At 39.1% G+C, this 25,242-nt stretch overlaps 1 protein-coding gene across 10 annotated transcripts in view; it reads left to right on the top strand.

Moving 5' to 3' along the window:
- The first annotated feature begins 1,413 nt into the window (after window positions 1-1,413).
- Window positions 1,414-25,242, top strand: part of CRACD (capping protein inhibiting regulator of actin dynamics) — a 139,690-nt gene continuing 115,861 nt past the window's right edge. The window contains exons 1-4 of one of the 10 annotated variants that reach the window (XM_042936326.1): window positions 1,416-1,498; window positions 12,899-13,015; window positions 14,097-14,223; window positions 14,421-14,504. In XM_042936326.1, coding sequence (XP_042792260.1) covers window positions 14,438-14,504 — 67 coding nt within the window. In that variant the 5' untranslated portion in view covers window positions 1,416-1,498; window positions 12,899-13,015; window positions 14,097-14,223; window positions 14,421-14,437. Of the gene's footprint in view, window positions 1,499-7,799; window positions 7,872-12,898; window positions 13,016-14,096; window positions 14,224-14,420; window positions 14,505-25,242 lie in introns of those variants that run through there. The other 9 variants (XM_042936325.1, XM_042936323.1, XM_042936324.1 and 6 more) reach the window with 9 other exon arrangements.

Here is a 25,242-nt window from a genome sequence, read left to right as displayed (position 1 = left end):
AACCATGAGATCATGACCTGAGCTGAAGTCAGGTGCTTAAATGACTGAGCCACCCAGGCATGCCACTAATCATAGTTATTTTAAAAACAATATCCCTGGTTGTCTCTGGGTCCTGTTTTCATTGTCTGTTTCTTTCTTGAACCTATTCCCTGGTATACCTAGTAATTATTGATCGAATAGAGGACATTTTGTATAAAGAATCACAAATACTGTGGATGATGGTGTCTCTCTCTATGGAGCTTACTTTTGCTTCTGATAGGCAGTCAGAGTAGGGCAGACCTCCTTAATCTAATGAGGGACCAAAGTGACTTGATTCTTAGCTCTGGAACTTTTTTGGTCCACTCACTTTATGTGCCTCTAAGCAGCTGCTTTCTGCTTGGCTTCTCAGCAGTTTTGCCCTGTGTCTCTTAAAGATCAGTAGATGTTTTGAAAGGAAAAGCAGTGTAATGACTTGCCTCAGTTTTGTTTCTCTTCTCCCTAAGATCTTGGCCTCTCATGTTCTGGCTACCTTGGTAGCACTCCAGTGCCTTTAAACAGGTTTTAGATATATTTATCTAGCTTTTCTAGTGGTGTTCAGTGGAAAGTTGGTTTGATACAAACTAGCCCCTCATAACCAGAACTGGGAATCTTTCTCTAAGCCTGTACTATCAGCTCCTGGTCAGGGCTAGACATCCATTGTCATCCTAAGATTTGAAGAGATTTCTTTCTGTATCATTGTCCCAGAAAGTTGTCTTCTTTTCTTTGGCTATGCAAAGGGAATATTTGAATCTGGGGTTATCCCCTGGATATTTCCCACATCCATTCCAGTTAAAATATACTGTCACTATGTCACAGTTTTTATTCTGGAGTGTTTATAAGAGGTTGTGCATGCCCTACCCCCAGAGAGCCCATTAACCTCATTAATTCTGTTATTGGTGTTTGAATAAAAAAGTGCCTTTGCTACCTCTGGGGGGGAGGGGTGGAAACAGTCTAATGATTACTGCCTTCAGTTCTCTGCTAGGTTGAGTTTGTGTCTTCTAGCTCCTTGAATTTTAGCTAAATTACCATGAGAAATAAATGTGAGAATTCTGTATATAAGAAGGATTGGAAGCCTCTGTATTCATGGCCATGATTTTTCCAGTCCCTTCAAAAGTAGAAACAATTTACAATAAATGCTTTTAAGAGTCTAGAATAAATTTAGGCTAAGGAATGAAAGTTTAATATTATTAAACCTAATTGAAAACCAGAAAACAAAATAAAACAAAACAAAAACTCCTTTGTACTGACTTCTGCCAGAATGGAAAAGAGATTCATTTTGAAGGCTTCCCAAGAGGACTGAAGGTATAAAGCTCTTGATGTTTTGTTTTTTCTCAACAGTTCACAAGAGCAGTGATCCCCAGATTTTCTCAACAATGTATCCCATTTCCTGAAACACTTCACCACTGATCTCCTTTTTACAAGAAGAAAATTTTGGTGGACCGTTACCCAGCAAGGAAAGGACGTTTGGCTATTAAGATAGGTAAGTCATTTGTTTAGAGGACGGGGAGGGAAGTAGCTTATGGAGAAAGTACTAAAGAGCATTTTATTTAATGTGAGTGGGATTTTAGAAATTAGTATGCATTTCACTATCAAGTTAAAAGATCTTGGGGCGCCTGGGTGGCTCAGTTGGTTGAGCATCCGACTTAGGCTCAGGTCACAATCTCGTGGTCCGTGGGTTCGAGCCCTGCGTCGGGCTCTGGGCTGATGGCTCGGGGCCTGGAGCCTGCTTCCGATTCTGTGTCTCCCTCTCTCTCTGCCCCTCCCCCATTCATGCTCTGTCTCACTCTGTCTCAAAAATAAATAAAAACTTTAAAAAAAAAAAAAAAAGATCCTTGTCGCTGATGACCTTCTAATTCTAGATTTAATACTCAGCTCTTCTGCTTACCAGATGTGTAAACTTGGACATGTCACTTAAATTCTCTTAGCCTCCTTTCTTTCATCGCAAATGAAAAGCTTTGCCAATGGGAGGATGTAATATAAAAATGTAATCATCACTGTATTGTTTTGTTACTGTTATAAAATTCTATGGAATAGTTAGTGGCCTTGTGTCTCATGGTACATCTGGACCGTAGAGCTTGATACTGTGAATTTGGAGACTCCATCTTGAGTGAGAGGAGTGGGAGACCTTCCCCACGTGCCTCCCCTGTAAGAACAACATTATACCATTCTCTTGTCTACAGGTATATGCTACTTCTTAGAAGTTGGTGCAAAGGATGAAAGTTAAAGATAAGATCAAAAGAAAGAAAATAACTATCTGAGTTGTTATGACAATCATTAGTATTGTGTGGATACATTATTTCCTTTAACCCACATACCAAATCTTGTAATATGGAGGCTATCTATACCATGACATTTTTCCTTAAGGGACAGAATTCCTTGGGGCACCTGGGTGGCTTGGTCAGTTAAGCATCCAACTCTTGATTTTGGCTTAGGTCATGATCTCATGATCTGTAAGTTTGAGCCCTCTGTCAGGCTCTGTGCTGACAGTGTAGAGCCTGCTTGGGATTTTCTCACTCCCTCTCTCTCTGCCTGTCTGTCTCTCTCTCAAAATAAATAAACATTTAAAAAATGTATATGGGGCGCCTGGGTGGCTCAGTTGGTTAAGCATCTGACTCTTGGTTTTGGCTCAGGTCATGATCTCACAAGTTTGTGAGTTTGAGCCCCACGTTGGGCTCTGCACTGACAGTGCAGAGCCTGTTTGGGATTCTTTCTCTCCTACTTTCTTTGCCCCTCCCCACTCATGCTGTCTATGTCTCTCTCAAAAAAAAAAAAAAATATATATATATATATATAAAGAGAATTCCTTAGTGAGTCATTTAAAAGAAGATATAAATCATTCTGATTTATCATAATTTGAAAGATATTATTGAATGGTAGGAATTTTAAGTTTTTAATTTTTTCTGATGTTTCATAGTACACATGTACAGTTTTCTGTAATTACAAAGTGATTAATTAAAAATAAATAATGGATTTGAAAAAAACTTTGTCAAGAACCTGTTATGAACTAGATACTGTTTTAGATGCTTGTTCCTATAAGTGAGCAAAACATGAAGATCCCTGCCCTCGTGGAGCTTATGTTCTAGCATAGAGGGAGACAGATAATAAATACTGCATGTAATAGAAAAATAAATTACCAGGCTATTAGAAGCCAATAAGAATATGGAAAAAAGAAAAAGAACTGCTGAATAAGGGGAATTGGGAGTGCTGGGTGGCACAAGAGTACAAATTGCAGTGTTTAAGTGGCAGAGCCAGGGTCAGCTTCATTGAGGAAAGACAGGAAGTAGGAGTTCACCCTGGGTGTGTTCTAGGCAGAGGAAGCAGCCGATGCAAAGACCCTAAGGAGTGAACATGGTGAGATATTTCAAGCACAGCCTCCTCACAGGAGGAATGCTCCGGTGAGCTGGAGCAGGGGGGAGGGACAACAGTGGGAGGTAGGTTCAGAGAGGCAGTGTTGGCTCCAGAGAAAATAAGGTCATTTCCTTGATTTAAATACATAAGAAAAATTACCTTCTGGCCTTGTTTTCTTCTGGCCTACTTGGTTTATTCTGTGTTTGTTTCCCCTGCATTTAACACACACACACACACACACACACACACACACACACACACACACACAGACTCATTCTAACTAACTAACTAAATAAATAAACCTCCCCCACCTTATTAGTTTCTTAGAGCTGCTGTAACAAGTACCACAAACCAAGTGGCTTGCAATAGCAGAAATTTTTTTTCTCACAGTTCTGCAGCCTAGAAGTCTAAAATCAAGAGAGGGCCATGCTCCTTCTGAGACATAAAGGGGAGAATCCTTCTTTGCCTCTTCACGGCTTCTGGTGGTAGCCATCAATCCTTGTCTTTCCTAGGTTTGCTTGTGTCACGTCAGTCCCTGTCTCTGTCCTCACATGTCATTCTCGTGTGCTTGTGTCTTTATGTGGCCATCTTTCTTTTTCTTAGAAGGACAGCAGACATACTAGATTAAGGACCCTACTCTAGTATGATCTCCCCTAGTACACTTACAATGACCCTATTTCCAAATAAGGTCACATTCTGAGGTACTGAGGGTTAGGACTTCAGTGTACATTTTGGAGGCACAGTTTAACCCATAACAGTAATAAAGAATAGGTGTTATTATTCCTGTCTCACTGGTGGAGAAATAGGCTCAGAAGGCTTAAGTGACTTGCCTAAAGTCAGCATCAGTAAGCAGAAGAGCCAGATTATTGCAATTCAACATGCACTGCTGTGGCAGTGATGTGAGGATGGAGGTGACAAGGATTTGTTCCGGCCGAGGACAGGAATCGCATACATACGACATTGCATTCCCCATGCATACTGCTTAACCTCAAGACAGCTCAAAATTGGTGCTCTATCTCAGCATTCCTATCAGAGAGAAAATAGATGCCCCCTCTATAACCTACTTCCCATTTGCGTTTCATTCCATAGCATGACCAACATAGAAAACAGATGCTATTTCTCTCCTTTTGGAATTTTTCCAGGAAAGTAATACTGTAATTTCTGTGGTATATAGAACATTTTGTGACAGCATCACATGGGTTTTTCTCACACAACATAGGAAAATATAACATGGCTCTCTGAGTCAGTTGGCATATTGCAATAGAATCAGGGGATTTTGAAAGCATTGAATGTATTTTGCTTTCTCGTTATATTTAAAAATTCTTACTTAATATGAAGCTTGTCTAGCCATTTGTGAATCTGAAATCAGCACTAGAGCCTTATTTTCAGGCTTAGTCTTAAGGGTTACACCTGAGAAAAGGGAAGGTTACATGAAAACAGAACTGCACACTTTTCTGTGAGTCACAGTGAAGAGTGACATCCCTGGGTCAGGCTAAATGTGGATGAAGCCACCAAAGGCAGTATTCCCAGAGGAATGTCTAGATCTTGGTCTAGAAAAAAAAATATCGCAAAGCTAAGTGTTAAAGTCTGGGTGGTGAGACAAACTGTGGTTGGAGAAAAAGTCATAAGGTCAAAACCAGAAAAATTGGAGGTATGTCAAGAAGTAAGTAGAATGTGAGACAAATGGAATGGTTCAGAAAGTTGGTTGGGTGAGGACTTGGGAGGCCTACTTGTCTGTGGCCCTGAATGCATGGTGTGGGGTGAGAGGGGGGAGATGTTGGGTAAGACTGGGCAGTCCCCTACCTGCTTTTAAATATAGTTGTTAGCAAACATAAGAGATTCTTAAATATGGAGAACAAACAGAGAGTTACTGGAAGGGTTGTGGGAGGGGGGATGGGCTAAATGGGTAAAGGACATTAAGGAATCTACTCCTGAAATCATTGTTGCACTATATGGTAATTAACTTGAATGTAAATAAAAAAAAATTTTTTAAATGAATATAGTTGTTAGCCATTTTTTGATGTTACATAGTCTTGTAGTTTCTTTTCAAAGCCCCTTCTTTTAACTTCTGTTCTCAATATGTTTTTATTCCTCCTAAGTTTGTGGGCTTCTCTTTTCACTTAACAGCTGACTGCTTTGGATCTGTGTGTTGAAGCGTATATTCTTCTTAGTATCAAACAAGAAGGGAAAAACTGCCTCCCTTCCAAAGATGCTTCTATTCTGTTAAAATTAATTTTCTTTGACTCTGAAAGAGTGTGGCAAGAGCAAGCTCTTCATATTTTTCTACTGAATTAAAATGGCCCATAGTCTTTGTCTCATGTCCCCGAATGCAGCTAGGCCACCTGGGTGTAGTGTGGGTGGCTGGCTGAGAGGCTGGTAAACAGGTGCGCCCCATGGACATTTGATTATCTAGCCCTGTGATGATCAGTTGCTGCTCTTGCTGTTGCTGCTGCTGCTCATTGTCAAGGGCCAAGCAAGTCAGGGGTCATTGATTTGAATTACTTCCCTGTGACAGACATTCTGGGAATATACTAGGCTTTTCGTAGGAAAGGCCAAAAGGTGACAAGTATTAGAATTTAGAGACCTACTTAATCCCTCTTATCACTGTGGAATGGGAATAAAGTCCTCCCTATTCCCCAGCAGCGGTAGATTGTGGAGCAATGCGAAATACTGAAGCCCTCAATTATAAAACATTTTTTTTTTAATTTTTTTTAACGTTTATTTATTTTTGAGACAGAGAGAGACAGAGCATGAATGGGGGAGAGGGAGACACAGAATCCGAAACAGGCTCCAGGCTCTGAGCTGTCAGCACAGAGCCCGACGTGGGGCTCGAACTCACAGACCGCGAGATCATGACCTGAGCCGAAGTCGGCCGCTCAACCGACTGAGCCACCTAGACGCCCCAACATTTATTTTTTTTTAATTCAGGTGAAATTCATATAACATAAAGTGAACAATTTAGTGGCAGTTAGTACATTCAGAACATTTTTATCACCCACCAAATGAAAACACTGTACCCCTGAAGCGCTTACTCCCCATTTCTCCTTCCCCTCAACCGCTAACAACCGCCCATCTGCTATTGCTAGGGATTTACCTATTGTAGCGATTTAATATAAATGGAATCATATAATATGTGACTTTTTGTGTCTGGTAAAACATTTGTTTTTAAATGCAGGTCATCGTTTTTGTTGTTTTTTTTTTCCGATTTCCTCCTGTTATAACACTGGGAGAGCTGGGATGCTGCAGGAGTGTTAACATCTCTCTAATTATGCCCTCAAAGAAAAACCTTCAGGAATACCTGCTTCACTTCTGCTGCGGGTGGGTTTCTCTTCATGAGACAACTAGCAGTTTAGAATTAAGTTACTTAATTTGCAAGGATAGGAAGAATTCAACTGTACTTCAGGATAGAGGTCAGCCCCCCTTTGGCATCCTTTCCCACCACCTCCAATTTCTGTCATTGTCTAGTGGTCTCAACACCAATTTATCCCATCATCCAAATGAACCTGTAATTGATACTTTGGCATCAGGATAGCTAGAGATTATATTGCTAGCTAAGCGACAAAGCATAGTCTCCCCCACCCCAGGGAGTTGAATGATACCAGCTGTTGAAGATGAAAATTTGAGAAATACTTTACACTCTCATCTTTTGAGGAGGCTGATCATCCTGCCTCCTCCCTTCTCTCCCCTGTGAAATAGAGGCTGCTCAGGGAGGGCTGTGCGATGCAGACAGCAGAGGCTTGAAATGAGATTCCTCTCTCTCTCTGCCATATGTAACCCAAGATGCATTGTGCAGATGAAACTGGCAGAGAAATAGGGAGCTGGGTGGCAGACAGAGTTCTGAGGGCACTAAAATTCTAGTTAAATCCTTTTGCAGAAGCAAGGAAGCCTGCTGGTCTAATGATGCAGAACCCAAGAATTAAATTGGCATAGAGCTAGTGCTTTCAGAGAACGCAACCTCTGTAAGTCTGTGTTCTGTAGACCCCCTGGGAGTGGGATGAGAGTTAAATACAGGACAAATTATGACTTGCTGCCCTCAGATGGTGATTATCATGTATGGTATTGTGTGCCAAGTATGACTGAAACATCAACTCTCTGCTCCAAAACATCTCTTCCAGGGACCTGAGAATAGCACCTTTATAGTAACTAATCGATTGACAATGTTCAGCACAGTGACAGGGATGGGGTGGGGCATTTTTGTCATTTCCTTCCCTTCTCTCCCTTTCTCCCCCCTTCTTTCATCTCTTCCTATCTCCCTCCCTCCATTAACATGTTTGGAACTTGTTATGTGCCAGACACTGTGCCAAGACCTAAGGATATGAACTAAGACCCTGCCCTCCCTCCCGTTACCTCCTCTCTGCATTATGTTCTCTTGCAGTTGCTGAGAATTATAAGTAGTTGTATGCTGGTCTGCCTCCTGGAGAAGGAAGTAGCTTCTAAAGGCCGGAGTCTTTGCCTTTGACTCTAACATTGCCCTAGCAGAAGTTTATGGAATTGAATCCAGATATGTAAGCAGATAACCGTATAAAATGCGATTAGTGATATTTGAGAGAGTTCTGCACAGAGTGCTGGAAACCACAAAGGGCAGAGTAAACAACTGCCACGGGGAGCCGCAGGGCCTCCCAGACTTGTCATTCGAGCTGCCTTGAAAGATGAGCAGGTGTTTGCCAGACAAACGGGCGGGGGCACACAATCTCCAGAGGTCACACCTACATGAATGTGTTTCTTGGGAGGAGCCCTGTGATCCTCTAAATCCCACCCTTTCTTTCTTTAAGGAACAGTCAGAAAATAAGTGTTTGATTCACCACTCTCTTTGGATCAAGCCTACGGATAGTGCAGGCATCTCTTCCAGAAAATGAGAAGCCTTATTTCTTCTAGGGGCTAAAGGCCCCTCCCCCACCAAAAAATTCTGTTGAATTCCTTACCTCTAAAATGCCACATGTTTTACTCTTCCTTTTTCATTTTGAAATAAATGTTTAAGAAAATTCTTTTTCTGAGTCGGTTTGAGTGGAGCCAAGATTTCACTTCGATAATCCTTTCACCATTTCAACAAATGTATGCCAAGTGCCTCCACTGCTCTAGAGTTGAGGCTTACAAAGAACAAACAGTGAGACAGTATCTGCTCCCAAGGAGACTAAAGCTGACACGAAACAGGAAGCGAAAGTAGCACAGACATGGTCCCCCTTTCCCATTTACTGTTAAAGCCTAGTCTTCACACACATAGAGTTGGCATTGAAACTTTTTCAACAGATGACTCCAGTTCTGAACAGAAGTTTAGAGGTCCAAGGAACAATAAAAAGGCTATATCCTTACCACTAGGAATATTTACCAGGAAAAGCAAAAAACATCTGTAGTCTAAACTTTACCAGGTACATATTTTAGGGAGTCTCAGAAAGTCTATTCCATGCAGAAAAATACCCCAAAGTTTTATATTAAGTGTTTGGTTGTATTTTGTGTATGTATGTATGTATGTATTTTTAATTTTTTATTTAAGAGAGAGAGCATGAGCAGGGGAGAGGGGCAGAGGGAGAGAGAGAATCTTAAGCAGGCTCCATGCTCAGCTCCATCCCACAACCCTGGGATCATGACCTGAATCAAAGTCAAGAGTTGGACACTTAACCACCTGAGCCACTCAGGCACCCCCCTGCCACCCCGCAAATTTGTAATTCTGATTCTTGCACAGACAAGGATGTGGCTTACCAAGGCTTGTCTTTCCCCAGTAGGGAACAACTTAGTTCTTGGGTCAGGTAGTGCCTGTCATAGGTAGGGTTGCTTACTCTGATGCCACCACTGCACAATGCCCTTCTTCTCTTCCCTCTCTTCTCATCATCATCAGCCTACCTGCCCTTAAAAGACAAATTCACGGGGCACCTGGGTGGCCCAGTTGGTTAGGCATCTGACTTTGGCTCAGGTCATGATCTCGCAGTTCACAAGTTTGAGCCGTGTGTCAGGCTCTGTGCCTTCAGATTCTATGTCTCTCCCTCTCTCTGCCCCTCCCCTGCTCATACTCTCTCTCTCGTTCTCTCTCAAAAATAAACAAACATTAAAAACAGTTTTAAAAAAGACAAATTCAAATCCCAGCTCTTCATAATTCATTCTCTGACACCCCCAACTTCCTGGAAATGATTCATTTTTTTTCTCCAAACTTCACAGCCCATCCTGCCCATATATACATACATACATACATACACACACACACACACACACACACACACACACACACAGAACCTAATGTTTTCTACCTGGTTTACAGTTTTTGGTAAATATGTCATATCTCATATTAAATGATGATTTCCTTGGAGTCAGTAATATTTTCTTCTATATCTTTATGTCTCACCTCCTCTTCCCTCATCCCAATACCTATCACAATGTAAAGCTAAAATGGACACTCAATAATAATTCACTGAAACAGCATCAGTGGATGGAATTTCAGTCTAGATAAATGAATATCTGCATCTCTTCTGGGTGCCATTATCCATAGCATAAATCCTTAAAGCATTTTTTCCCAAAGTAGGCTCCATGAATAGTACTGTTAAACAGTCCTTAAAATGTCTACGGTTAAGTACTTTTGGAAAATTCTAGTTTAAACAAAGTTAAACAGAATTCTTCACTGTAGGACTTCTCAAATTGTAGGCACTGAGAGGGAGATAAAGTGAATAATGTTTCCCCCATTTATTTGATCACAGAAACCTCGATAATTTTTCTCAAGATGTGTATTAGTTTCCTATTGCTATTGAAACAAATTACCATGAAGTTAGTGGCTGAAAACAATGCACATTTATTATTTTATAGTTCTGGAGGTCAGAGGTCTAAAATGAGGCCATTGGGCAGTGTTCCTTTTGGATGCTCAAGGGGAGAATCCCTTTCCTTGCCTTTTCTAGCTTCTGAGACTGCTGCCTTCCTTAGCCTGTGGTTCCTTCCTGCACCTTCAAGGCCAACAATGTAGTGTAGGGGTGGAAAAATGTTCCCTTTCAGGTTCTCTGCCTGGTTTAATAATGAAATGGACATAAGATAACTTAACAGGAGAACAACAAATTTAATTTCATATGTACAGGAGCCCCCTAAAAATATGAGACTCGAAGTGTCCAAAGCAGGAATCTTCTATACCTCTTAGGCAAACAATAAATTTGTGAAGAATTGACAAAACAAAGAGGTTTGGGGTTGGGGTACTATTTTAGTGAAAAAGTAACAAAGTTTGTTTATTTATCCTCTTGGCCCTGACTTGCCTCTCTGCTAATAAGGATGCCTTCTACCCTCTTGGCACAGGGTGGGTATCTTTCACATAAGAGAGTTATTTCCTGCCTTCAGGGAGAGCACAGGAGAGTTAAGAGTGTCCTTCTTGCACTGCCTGTTTCCCAAGAAACTTTAATTCAAAATAATCAGTATGCCAAAATGGCATATTTTGAGGTGGCATATTCTGCTCCCTTCATTAGAATCTTCCAGTCTTTCTCTGGCCTCTGCTTCTGTCATCACATCTCTTCCTGTGACTCCTGACACTCTTGCCTCTCTTGCAAAGGTGGTTGTGATTGCATTGGGCCTGTCTGTAAAATCCAGGATAATCTTCCCATCTCAACATCCTTGGCTAACTCACATCTGCAAAGTCCCTTTGCTAAGAAAGGTAATGTATTGACAGGTTCTAGGGACTAGAAAGGGTCCGTCTCTGGGGGGCTATTACTCTCCTACCTAAGGACATACGTTCTGTAGCAGCATTAAATATTTAGGGGAATAAGCCCTTAATTCCTCAATGGAGATCTGGGTGAAATACCACAACCACCACTTAACAATATTATCTCTAAGGGAAAAATTCATTTTGAGTTGTGATACAAAAAAAATTCACATCTGTTCCACAACCATAGATAAAGTATGAACTCTTTATATAGTAACCACAGCAGTTCTACAATAAAGACCTCTAATAGTCTTCCTGCACAGGAGTCTGCTTAAGCAAATGTCAAAAATGAAATATGAGGTTAATAATGTTGTGAAGACTTATGAAGAGATTGACCATGAGGAAGAGTAATGAAATGAGAGATGAAGAGAAACCTGACCAAGAGATAAAAAAATGACTTGAGGTCTGACATGTCATGTTTAAAAGACTTTGGGAAGAAAGAAACATAAAACTAAACATTGTGCTATGCAGAGGAAAACAAATAACCTATGGAAAATACTTGATTTCAAATAAGAGGAATGAGAAGACTTTTTCCTGGTCTCAAAAATGTAAACCTTTTCATATAAAATACAGGCATGAGAGATCTTTGAAATTCCATGTAGAATTATGATCTCAGACATTAGGGAGAAGTGGTATAAGATTGACTAATACCTGCCTCCCTTCACCCCACACAGACAACACTGTCTCATAGGACTGTGAGTTCCTTTAGGGCAGGGACAATGTCTGATTAATCTTTGAGGCCCCAGCCCCAACATGTACTTTGGCGTATTGCCATAATGTTTGTTAAGCACCAAGTAGAATAATCGCAGAGATAGTTCCTTCCTGCATATCACAGCACTGATTCATTCGGAGGAAATCATGTTTAAAAAAAAAAAAAAAACTGACAAGAGAAAGGGTGTATTAGAAAAGTGAGATAAGAAGTATATGTTGAGATTTCCAAACGCGATATCTAGAGATTTTCCTCATTCCCAAATTGTTCATTTTACTACAGTAGGTAATTTTCCACCAAAAACCCTCCATATATTATAAGTAGAGAACAACAAAAGCATATTGGGATTGAGATGTTGGTATTGATTTATGAAATTATTCTTCTATTAAATTGCAAATTGTTACATGTTCTGTGGCTACTGTTGTATACATAATCTCAAGGAATGCCTTGCAAATAATCAAATTGGCAAATATGAATCAAAGCAATCGAAGAATGCTTATAGCCTACTATGTTTTATTTAGAAGGTCAGGAAGAAAAGTGTATTTTTTATATTCTAGTACTGGAGCATTGTGTATCCTGCCTCTGTTAAGATTGTAGATTTACACATTATGATTTGTGTTTCATTTTCGGTTCCCAGTTTGTATAGTTCAGTATTGTACTCTTCATGGGCACTCAGTAAATAGTTGATGAGTTGAATTAAATGGGAAAATATACCAATATGAGCACTTTAAAAGTCAGTGTGGTAAGGTATAAAATGACTGGAGACACATTCTCATAAAGAGTGAATGATATGGATACATTCTCTCAACTCTTGGCTAACATATCCCACTATTAGATGGGTAGATTGTAAAAGACAAATCCATAGGCACAATTTTGCAGTATACAGTAGCAATAGATCCTACAAAAGAAAACATGTAACTGATTTCAGCCAATCCAACAGAGGACATTTGTAAGTCAGGCCCAGAAAATTGCATTCAAAAGCAATATTGTGGCATTCACAGCATTATGACAGCAATAACAAAAAGTAGTGAAGCTTTAAAATATCCAGTTCTTCAGTGATGATGGGATTTAAGATTACCACTAACAAAGTAGTTAAGCTAAGGAAGCAGCTAAGAGATACATAAAAGGAATCTAAATTGAATAAGGAACCACTAATATAGTTTATGTTTTAGAAATAAATGAAAAATGAAAAGTAAAACCATGGGAAATAGGACTAGTTCTCTGAAAGTGGATGGACCTTCCAGTGATTCAAACCTCTTGGATAGACCTGGCCAAATGTAAGTAGAGAGATGACTTTTATGTTGCGATTTTGTTAATTGTCATAGCAATAAATTCAGTAACATTAGGAGAGGGATGGAAGTCATAAATTTAGGAATTTTTAAAGGAAGAGACTTTTGATTGTAACGTTGACAAAAACCATAAGAAAAGTATTCAGTTTCATGTTTCTACTTGAGACTGATGTGATTCCTTTAAAAGAATAAGACCTGGGAAAGGAAGAGGTTGTGAAAAGTGTATTTTGAGTTTAAGGAGATGCTTCATACTGTGACATAGAAGTAGGGAGAATAAATAGCTTCCTTAGTATAGCCACTGTGCCAGGATAAAGGAGTTTCAGGGCATAGAGGGGACCATGGTCAAAACACGGCTATAAACATGTAGGGGAAAGATGCACAAATGCTTTATGGCAAAATGTTAAAAAACAGCTGATAAGAGCTGTATAAATTACAAAGTTCAAGAACGTGGTTGGTATTTGAAAAACTGTAAGAAAGTTTGGGGAAAAAAAGACATTATGGTATAAAGACAGTTCAGGTGATTACTTATACCAGGTAGGAAGATGGGGGCTACAAGAATCTGTGGGTGTAGCTAGAAAAGCACATGGAATTTAATCTTGCTAAAGGAATAGAACTTAAAATGGAAACTTGTTACATTTGGCCAAGCAGGAGGGTATAAATCTACTTTATATAATAAATTTAAATGTTTAAAATTTTTTGCCTTAGTTTTGTCAGTCCAGCATAATTTTTTTCCTAATAAACAACGACTGTGAGAGTGAATATTTGCAAAAAATGTTGAACTACTTAGAAAATAATATAAGAACAAAAGAAAACATCATCATGATTATTGTTTTATTTTATAAACCTATTAAAAGAATTATGAGAAATTAGACTATAATGACAACACAAATCTGTGGATATTAGAGAACATTTTGAAACAGAAGAGATAAGATGTGAGAGGTTGTAAATTTGGCAAGGTAGAGGTTTCCTCATTGTTTGGGAATCATGTAGTTTCATCTAGTATAAACACTGACTCTATTAATACTGAAAGGGAAAGCGTCCATGAACTAATCCTACCTTTCCTTTTCAGGTGTGAGGAGTGCAGTAAATCTTTCCCTCTTGGCAGGGGTCAGCAGTTTGGTGGAGACTGTAATCCTGTGAATGTGCAGTTCTTATAGACTGTGAAATGCAATAATAATTTCAGTGTTTTATTACAGGTATCACTTTGTTTTCCTCTATCTCTTCCATTTTATTACAAATTATATGCATCAACATGATAAAGGTAGTGTGCTTTCTTTCACTGAAGTGGAAGATGCACCACAGAATTGATAATATAGGTGTGGGGCACTTTTTTTTTTTTTCCAATTTCACAAGCTTGGTGCTCACAGATTGCATGTTGTACTTTTTATTTCAGTAACATTTAACAAAATCATGGCCATGAAGGGAATTAAACTTACACAGAATGTCCATAATGAGACTCTGAGTGCTGTTGTTTCAGGTACGATACAGAGTGCCTACTCTGAGTGGCACATTAAAGAGACGAAAGCCATCTTTTCCTTATTGCTTTTAATGTACAGAAATGCTTGGATTTAACTATAAATTACTTGTACAATGACCTCAACTGTCTGGGATACAGCAAAGCAAAGGCAGCTAAAACAGATATCATTCATTCTCCAAACTCCTAGGGGAGCTTCTTAGGCTTTTGCTTGGCACCTAGTGATTCTTTCTGTACATACAATTCTATCCTTCTTGATTATCTGATCTCCTATTGCACAGGCACAAGAAGCATAAATTTAAAAGAAGGAATTATGAGAAAAAGACTCACCGACCTAATAAGAAGTGACAGTTAAACACGTGAAAGAAGGAGGCAGAATACTTATTTTATTTATTTATTTTTTAATGTTTTTATTTATTTTTGAAGGAGAGAGAGAGACAGAGCATGAGTGGGGGAGGGGCAGAGACAGAGGGAGACAGAATCCGAAGCAGGCTCCAGGCTCTGAGCTGTCAGCACAGAGCCCGACGTGGGGCTCAAACTCACAGACCACGAGATCATGACCCCAGCTGAAGTCAGACACTCAACTGGCTGAGCCACCCAGGCGCCCCCAGAATACTTATTTTAAAATAGGCACAAAAATGTTTTAAGGCAGAAGGGCATTGACAGGAACAGACCATCTTGAATAATTCCCTTAAGATATCATGTTACTACATCTAAGCCTAATAATAATGGCCCCGAGACACCAAGAACAGTTTACATTCTATTCAGTGTATAATTTATTATCGAAAAATTTCTGTTCAAAATACTTTTATTTTAAAAAAATTTGATACTGAGAGGGGTAACATTTGGTTAACCTCATCCTTCAATTATACCATATAAATAAGAATTATCACAATATATTGCATTCAGTAAGTCCTAAAATACATCTATTTTTACTACTAGTGATTAGAACATTTTGATTTTAAACTCCCATTTCAGTTTTTCCCCCCAAGTTCTTTCAAATGACTTACATGGAAGCCAACAGTGATTGGATTAATCCCCACCTTCCTTGGCAGAGATGTAAAGGATCTGTGTATACTAATGCAATGTTGCTGTTGATTTCCTGGGTGTTATGTGTTTTTCTTTTCTTTTCTTTTATCTGGAGCAGAGTTTCTCTCCCTTAAAAATAGCTTGTTTGGATGTTGTAAACTTTTCTCTTTGGGAGAGTAGAAGTCAAAATTAGGATAAACGAGAGCTTTGGTAGACATTCTGCATTATGCCTTCACTGAACTACTTTCTCCTTTTTACCCCTGCTCAACAACACAGACCCTCTGGCCAGTATGACTTTCCAGTATGTGAGAGTCTGGCCCCACAGTAATTTTCTGTGACTCATGTTATGAAGGCTTTACTACATCCCTAAGGGAGGTTACAAAGAAGTCTGTTAGACCTTCTTAGTTTCTTATTTTATTTTTTTAGGAAATATTTTTCTTTTTTCCTGGATTATGTGACTCCCTTGACAACATTATGTCTCCTCATTAGAAATCACAGTTTTACTTTGCTGTGTGGCGCATCTGCACAGTTCTGTGATTATAAAGTTGATTCCTCAAGTATCTCTTGTTCAGGGGCGCCAGGGTGGCTCAGTCAGTTGAGTGTCTGACTTCAGCTCAGGTCATGATCTCACGGTCCGTGAGTTCGAGCCCCGTGTCCAGCTCTGTGCTGACAGCTCAGAGCCGGAGCCTGCTTCGGATTCTGTGTCTCCCTCTCTCTCTGCCCCTCCCCTGCTCATGCTCTGTCTCTCTCTGTCTCAAAGATAAAGAAAAACATTTTAAAAAAATTTTAAAAAAGTATCTCTTGTCCAAACCCCAAATAAACCAGATTTCATTTTAAGCTATCATTTCTGTGAATCATGAGAAATTTTGTGGCCCAATGGCCACGAACCTCAAACAGAAGATAGGAGAAGGCACCTTCTCCAGAGCGAATTTGTGTTATCATAGGTCTCTGACATTAGAAGTTAGCTCTAGCATTTAATCAGGGAAGAAACAGATGCATAATGATCTATCTCATTCCTACCCTCCTGCAATACAGCAAGATATTATCTGTCTGTCCCTTAGATGTGGTAGAAGGTAGTATTTAATACGGAAATAGGGAAAAATAGTACTCATTGAACTACTTTGCACATGTGAAGAAATAGACACATAAAACTTTCAAGAGCAGAGTTCTCTGTGTGTACTTACTGGGAGCTTATCATCTACTTTGTGCCAGGCACTGTTACTTCACAAGTAACTTTTTTCTTAGAGCTATGGCCATGTCCTTTACAGTGCCTGTAGGATAGAACAAAAAAATGTGTCCCTTCTCCATGCTGACTTTTTTTTTAAAGGCAGAATAGAATATTTATACCCTTAAAGTTGAAGGGAAAAATAAAAGGCATGGAAAAAATAATATACTTTAAAATGAGAACAAATATTAATCTTACGTCAGTAGTTTTTGTTTTGATGGTCGGTGATTTAAATTTATTAAAACCTGAGCAGCCATAGATCACTTATGTTCGGTCAAAAGTTTCCTGTGTTTTTCATTCATCAAGTGGATTCTTTTGTATTTTTTCAGCTTCTGGGTTTTTGTTTGTGCTTTCTTGGGCTCCTTTTCACCTCTTTCAGAGCAGAGTGGCAGTTTGGGGAGGTCAGTCCCTACAGCTTGATGTATAACAGGCTAAACAAATCCTGAAGAAAGTTGTCCCCAGTCACAGATGCTCCTGCTAAATTACACTGTCACAGGAAGATGATCTGAACACACAGCCACTTGAATGAGTTGTCGCCCCCAAAGATTTGTATCACGGTAGCAAAGTGAAAGAAGAAGTGCTACCATCTTGTGACAAATGTTGTTTAAATTTTGTTCCATGTTTTTAGCAATACCTTAATTTAGGTCTTGAGGAACAGGCTTGGCTAGAGAGAACGTAACATTTTCTTATGCTCTTAGTTTGAAATCCAATCAGTATTCAAGGACTTCTCCCTAAGGACTTTGCAAGTTTCCTTTCAGGGAGAAGCATTCTCCTACCTGAGCTTCCAAGAACAGATTTCACAACACTTGGAGTAAATTTAAAGATCCCAAGTTGGGAGTAGTGACTCTTTTCCATACGCTAGACCACCATAACATAGAAATATTCTTTTGTTCCCATTCATCATTTGGGAATAAAAAGGGATCTTGTTTTTATATACGTTTTTGAAGAAAAGAAACATTCGGAAGTCTATTTACCAAATTCATTATAGTAGAACAGTTTCACTTGTATCTTGATGATTGTTATGGCTTCTTGTTTAGCCATTTAGATACAATATTTGTAAGTTATCCCATTTTGGGATAGAAGGTTCTAAAAGAATAGCCAGCCCCCAGAGAGCTCCTGTCCGTTACAGTACGCTGGTGATAAATGGAATCAATTTATTCTTGGTGGCTTTTTAATTAACCTAGAACTTAATTTTATATGAAATAGTTCAACACATTGAAATTTTCATTAATCATCAGCTGGGGCCCTAGAAGCTGAGCAGAATAGAAAGAGAAATAATGGATATCTCTAAGATACTGTCAAACTCAACATTGTTAATTCTACTAAGCATAGTGGGAGCATAGATTACTCTACACAAGCCCAGTAAGTTACCTTAGAATCAAAGTCACCCAGAAGTTTTTGAATATGCTGACACGAGTTTCATTGATGCTTTAAGAAGCCACATTCAGCTGCTTATCAGATATCATTGCCAAGAACAGGGGGTTGAAAAGAGGCTTATCTGTGCTGTAGCTTTTATGTATTCTACTGCCTCCCAGAATTTTAAACATAAAATTAGTGAGAAATTAACAAAGGCTGCATTTTAGTATTTTCTTAAAATATGCCTTATTTTTAAGGGAAGTTTTAGTTTTTATAGCAAAATTGAGCAGAAAATGCAGAGTTCCCATATCTTTCCTGCCCCTACAGTGCAGTATTTAACTTTAAAATTTTACTTTTATGAAGATCACAACTGTATTGAGAAATAACACACATAACAGATTTACCTTTTTAAGGCATATGGTTCCGTTTTTAGTATATTCATGGAGTTGTGTGACCACCACCACTCTAATTTCAGAATTAAAACTTACTTTAAAATGATGAAATTAAAATACCATTTAGAGAATTTAAAGAAGGCAAAAAATATATATATCCCAAACTCACCATTCTAACCAAACATTTGTCATCTTTTGGTAAATTATATTTTAGTTTTTTTTAAAACATTCAGATATTTTTACAAAGGATGATAATGTTCTACGCAATTATTTTTAAATTTTCTGGTGAGGGTTGCCTGGGTGGCTCAGTCGGTTAAGCATCCAACTCTAGATTTCAGCTTAGGCCCTGATCCACAGTTTGTGAGTTTGAACCCTTCAGGTTCTGCACTAGTGGTGTAGAGTCTGCTTGGTATTCTCTCTCTCTCTCTCTCTCTCTCTCTCTCTCTAAGTAAAAACCAAAAACCAAAACAACTTACAGCAATTTTCTCCTGCGAGTAGATGGCTCTGTCTCTTTAAGGCTGCTCACAGTGTGATGAGGTGTGCTGTGATTTTTACTGCTGTGTGTACACATGAAATTATTCATGTGAAGAAAATAACTTCATGGCTATGTATGCTGTGATGTGATGCTTTCTATTAAGCTATCTTGGTATTTGAACATTCCAGAGCACTGTTAAAGCTTTATGCTTATGGTCATTAGTAGCAGGTAGACAGACATTTTTTATTCTTTCATGCTAGGATGTTGAAACAATAAAATATTAAATAATGAGGCTGGTATGTTCTTAGATGCTGCTCTCGCCTCGGTCTAATGGCAGCCTCAGCACTGGGTGTTGTGAAGGAGTGACTCAGCTAGTATCATTGGGGGTGCTGAGCAGCGAGTGTATAAAAGTGAACAGCAAGAGAAAGATGGTCAGTGAAAACATAGGCATGACCATGAACACATTTACAGATGAAATTTCACAAGTGGCCAAAAGTTGTGTGGAAAGATGTTCTGGGATATGAATGGAAACATTTCTTTTAGAATCAGATTAAGAACTTTTGAAAAACATTGATAATGTTATGTGCAATAAAAGATGTGAGAAATGGGGTACTCATAAGCTATGAGAGTATAATTGATCAATCCTTTAAGAGGATAATTTGATAGCATTTACTTACTTTATTTGAGGGGGAGGGCAGAGGGAGAGAGAGAGAGAGAGAGAGAGAGAGAGAGAGAGAGAGAGAGAGATTGATTTTAAGAGAGAGAGAGAATCCATGCTCAGTGTGGAACCTGATGCGGGGCCCAGTCCCACGATCCCAGGATCATGATCTGAGCCAAAATTAAGAGTCGGACACTCAACCAAGCCACCCAGGCACCCCATTTGATAGCATTTATTAATATTTAAAATATCTGTCCTCTTTAATTGAAGAATAGCATTCTTAAGAATTTTGCAAAAGTAATAGCATTATATATAAAAATACATATGCCCAATTATTCATTGAAGCCATATTTGCAATAACAAGAAACAATCTGCTGCCAGCAATGGGAAAATTGACTAAATAAATCATGGTTCAGACAGCCATTAAAAAGGACAAGGTGTGTGTGTGTGTGTGTGTGTGTGTGTGTGTGTGTGTATGCTGTCCAGTGTAGATGTGCATGATACACTTTTATGTGAAAAAATGAAAATATTGTAATCTCTCTCTTATTTAAAAAAAGAGATACATCTGTTCATGTGTTAGAAAACTGGGGTTGGGAGATATTTTGCCTTTTATTTTAGATTATTTTTTTTTCAACTGTGACTGGATTATGAATGATTTTTACTTTTTCCTGTGTCTTTCAAACCCCACATTTGAAAAATGAAGTGACATTCTTAAGGTTTACAAAGATGAAAAGATACAGCAGTTGGAGCTAGGCTCCAAGTAGAAGTTCTTAAGGAACTAGCTTTAATGAATAGGTAAAAATGGTTTCTAATTAGTATATCAGCAGTTTATATGGAAAAAAGATGTTCCTAAAATATGTGGAAATAGTTTTTACTCAGGCTAAATCTTTTACAATTTTTATTTTTTTCTAACCGCAAAAGTAAAATATTATGAAACACTTTGAAAATAAATATTATAAAGAACATAAGAAATAATTTATAATTCTGTCAACTGGAGGTAATAGTAGACTAAGCCTTAAAATCTCATTTATACTATCATTTTGAAATTTCAAAAAGAATTTATTTTCACTACAAGAGTCCACTTCACCCTAATTGCCTAACTGATGAATTAGTGGGGAGATACATATGATCTTAATGAAGTTTCCTGAATGTTTCCTATAGAAAATTAGCCTCTGTAATATTGCACATTGTAATAAGAGTTAAAAGAGAAGGATAAAAATGCTGAAGGGTAGGAGCGCTCGGCTGGCTCAGCCAGTTAAGCATCCAACTCTTTTTTCTTGGCTCAGGTATTGATCTCATGGTTCCTCAGATTGAGACTCTGTACTGACAGCATGGAGCCTGCTCGGGACTCTCTCTCTCTTTGACCCTCCCCTGTTCATGCTTTTTCTCTCTCTCAAAATAGATAAACTTTTGTTTTGTAATGCTGAAGGGTAAAAAGAAGGATAGGAGGGCAGATGAGTATCACAATCAAATCCTCAATTTCCCGTTATTAAAAGAAGGGAATAGAAATGTCTGTGATCAAACCAGTCGGTAAGGACATTTCTCTTTGTTTCTCCCTCCTGCTGACTGGGGCTAGTAGCCAACCAGTAATCATTGAGGGCTGGAAAGGACCATCACTGAGCTGGAGTACTTGTGTTATCTGGTACCTGGGAGTAATTCTCTGAGGGACTCAAATCCTCACAGACTTCTCATACTTGAAGGAGGAGCGATTGGGTTACAAAATTAACCACCCTGAGCTTCTCATCCCTGGCAGCAGTCCCTGGGTGCTCTGTCATTACCAATCCATGGCTTATAGGAGGGTCTGGTCAGTAGCTTCTTAAGGTCCCTTTGTCTTTTCACCCCCAAGTCCAATATTGTGTGTTGAACTGTGCTCCTAGAGGCTGTAGCATTGAGTGGTTTCTAACTTCTCAGCACTTTACTATGCCACCTTCACCTTAAGGAATGGCTACGTAATTTCTGGGGTCCAGTGCAAAATGAGAATTTGAGGACCCTTGTTAGAAAAAAAACTAAGAATTTTAAAACAGTAAAAGCAAAACATTAGAACAAGCATAGGGCTCTTTGGGACTGCACGGGTTGCATTCCCATGACACTGCTCTGCTCACCTTAGCTTCACCTCCTGACCCAGAGGTACCCTATTACCAAGAGAGGGTACATAGGTAGTATCCTCAGTTCTCCTTTCTCCCTTTTTTGAGATCATCTAGTACTTAACTCCATATAGGGCTACAGACCTTCTAATTCTTGAAACAAAACTGCCCTTTCAGGGGCACCTGGGTGGCTCAGTCAGTTAGGCATCCTACTTTGGCTCAGGTCATGATCTTGCAGTTCATGAGTTTTAGCCCCATGTGAGGCTCTGTGCTGACAGCTCAGAGCCTGGAGCCTGCTTCAGATTCTGTGTCTCCCTCTCTCTGCCCCTCCCCACTTGCACACTGTCTCTCTCTCTCTCAAGAATAAATAAATGTTTAAAAATTAAAAAAAAAAAACCTGCCCTTTGAGAATGAAGGACAGGTGTGGTAGGGAAGGAAAAATTACTCTTCCCACTATTCTCCTTAGTTCTCTACTTGGGGTTCTGTAAATTGGACTGACAAAAGACAGATTAATGAGAGAAAAACTAGTTTTGTAATGTGTGCATTAAACTTAGAATGAGAGTACTCAGAGATAATAACTTCAAGGGATAGTTAAAATTTGGTCTTATATACCATCTTAGCAAAGGGACAATAAATACTTAGAGAAGTGACAGGACAAAGGAAAAGGACTTTGAATTTCTAGTGGTGGCAAATGTGAGAGGGAAAATATATGGGGAAACTACTGACAGATAAAAGCTAGTTAGTAAGGTTTGTTACTTAGATTCTTCTGGTGCTGTCTCCTGGCTGATAAGGGTCTAAGTTGTCTCCAGTCATTAACTTTTGTCCTTCCTGGTAGAGAGGGGAGGGAGAATACCTTTGTAAATGTATGTCCTGCTTCTAGGCAGATAAGGGGATGGCAGAGAGCTCTTCTTGTATCTGCTTCTCAGTTGCCTTCAGCTCAAAATAACCTTATGCTAAAGTGGCTTGTTCTCAACTGGCACATCCTGCTATCCAACAGTGTCCTCTCTGGACAGATGCAGCCCCATGAGCCCGTGATTCAAAACCTTGTGTATATTAAAAAAAAACAAACTGCCTCTCCTTCAGGTGGTCACAGCCCTATGCTGGAGCAGCTAGCCTGGCACTTGAAGAATGGCAGGCAAGCTGGGTTTCATTCACCTCTGACATGCTTGGCTGGGCATCCTCATGCAGGCAAGAGCCTGTATAATCCTACAAGGTCACCTTGCCTAGGCAACAACCTGGCTGGTCCCTTTACACAGAGTGGCAAAAGTGATAAGCTAGAATGTCCTTTCTTAATATGATAATCCAAATCCCTTGATTTGTGGTCCTTAAGTACCTGGGCTTCTCTGGTTTACATCTAGGCTGTAGCTCTTTGCCCTTTTGTTGTTGTTGTTGTTGTTTTTGCTCATATATATTTAAAATTGCTTTTCTTTTGATTCAAAATGGTCTATCATTGGGATTTGGCAGTCCATCTCCCTAGCTTCACTGAATGAGCTGTTTTAGTGGTAGGCAAACAGATCCATTAGACTCTTCTTCCATCATTCTGTTCTAAGTTGGTGAGATTTTAGGTCTTACTTCTAAGTGAGAGGATACATGTTTAAAACAAGGATGATACATATTGAAACAAGGAAAAATTTCAGTGAAATATAAAAAGAGAAAAAGGAATCATTATAATCCTCATAGTCTTTTGTAATTACTGGCTAGCCTTACCTGCGAGTAAGCCAGGGAAAGGTGAGGATTGAGGTAAATGAAGTCAGGTTCTTAAGGTTTTTTTTTTTAACTGGGTGCTGACATTAAAAATTAAAAGGACATTAGATTTCCTTCCTTTCCCACACCCACCAAAAATAAATAATGCACACACCAAGAGTTATGGGAGATGGAATCTGTTCATATTGGTCTTTGGAAACCCTGTATTTTTTCCTACCATGAAATTATAGTAGGGTAGCTGAAGAGCCATGTTGAGTTGCTATACAACTGTCTCACCTTGTATTCAGACCACAGTAGTGCCAAAGAATGGTTTGAAATGGGACAGAGACTATGGGGATATACTTTGCAAGAGCCAAAATCATACAGAACAGACGACTAAGCCCCCATGTACTTTTCTAAACTCTTTTGTAACCTATGTAAATGTTTTGTTTGTATGCATGTTTGTGTGTGAGTATAAGCATGGATATGTTTTGAATGAGTAAGGGGTGTGTGTGTGTGTGTGTGTGTGTGTGTGTGTGTGTGTGTGTGTGTGTGTTGGGAAAAGGGATGGAAATTAAGAGTCCAGGACTCATTATAGAAATAAAATACTTTATTTACTAGCTTAGATCCTCAGATTTGTTTCAGATTTATTTGCTACTTCTGATGGCAAAAATTCAGGATCTACAGTTTTGAAACAGATTCCAGTACTCCCATGGCTCAGTATTGTACCTATGAACTTCCATGTGAGATATTCTGTATGATCAGATTTACATACAAAGATATATGAGATGTGTGCTTGCTGTCTACATAAATACAGAATTCATAGGAATATGAGATTGTCACCACTGAAAATATTTAAAGCAGATTGGAAGATGTTTTCTTTGGTTTATATTTGAAAGAAAAATTTCCTTTTACTCTCTCATATTGCTTTATTCCTGATAAAAGAACTGGTTCTCTAGGTTAGTGCAAATTAATATGTGCTTATCTTGCTAGTCAGGATATAAGCTTGTCCACAAAGAGCAGTACCCAAAATAACAGTAACTTGAAGACATTAGAAACTTATTCCTCTCTCATAACAGCTTAGAGGTAGATAGACACTTTGGGGGCAGTATGGTGGCTCTACTCCATAATGAAATCTGGGACCTAAGTTCTTCTCCTTGTTGCTTGGCCAGCCCTAGTATGTATTCTCTACCCATTTAAGCACACAACGTGGAGGTTGACTATATCCCATTATCTAGAACTTAAGTACTTTTTTGCAGATAGCCAGATACCCAGTTAAAAGTGGAGTTCAGCATTTTGTTGAAAAGAGGGAGAATGGATACTGGGGCATAGCTGTCCATCTCTGTCACACTTATCTTTGAATCATGTTCTGCTCATCACCTTTTGAACCTAGAGCGTAAATGTTGTATGACATAATTAGCTTATTAAGAAGTTAGATGCAGGAGTGCCTGGGTGGCTCAGTCGGTTGAGCCAGGTCATGATTTTGGCTCAGATCATGATCTCACAGTTCGTGGGATCAAGCCCTTAGTCGGGCTTCACACTGACAGCCTGGCGTCTGCTTGGGATTTTCTCTCTCCCTCTCTGTGCCCCACTCCCACTCGTGCTCTCTCAAAATAAATAAATAAACTTAAAAAAATCTCACTGTAATTGCAAGTGGTTTCTGTTACCACCAATCAGTTTTGACCAGCGGCTGTCAGTGGTACTGTATTAAGAAAGATTGTAGGGCTGTATTTACACTGAGCAGAAAAATAATTACATGATCAATAACTGATACCTGCCCTTGGCACAGAGTGGGAGAATAATGTCATGTGTCATCTATCCTTTGTCTTAATTCAGGGA

The sequence above is a fragment of the Panthera leo genome, chromosome B1, assembly GCF_018350215.1.
Source record: "Panthera leo isolate Ple1 chromosome B1, P.leo_Ple1_pat1.1, whole genome shotgun sequence".
Taxonomy (NCBI): domain Eukaryota; kingdom Metazoa; phylum Chordata; class Mammalia; order Carnivora; family Felidae; genus Panthera; species Panthera leo.
This window is presented reverse-complemented; position numbering and strand designations above follow the sequence as displayed.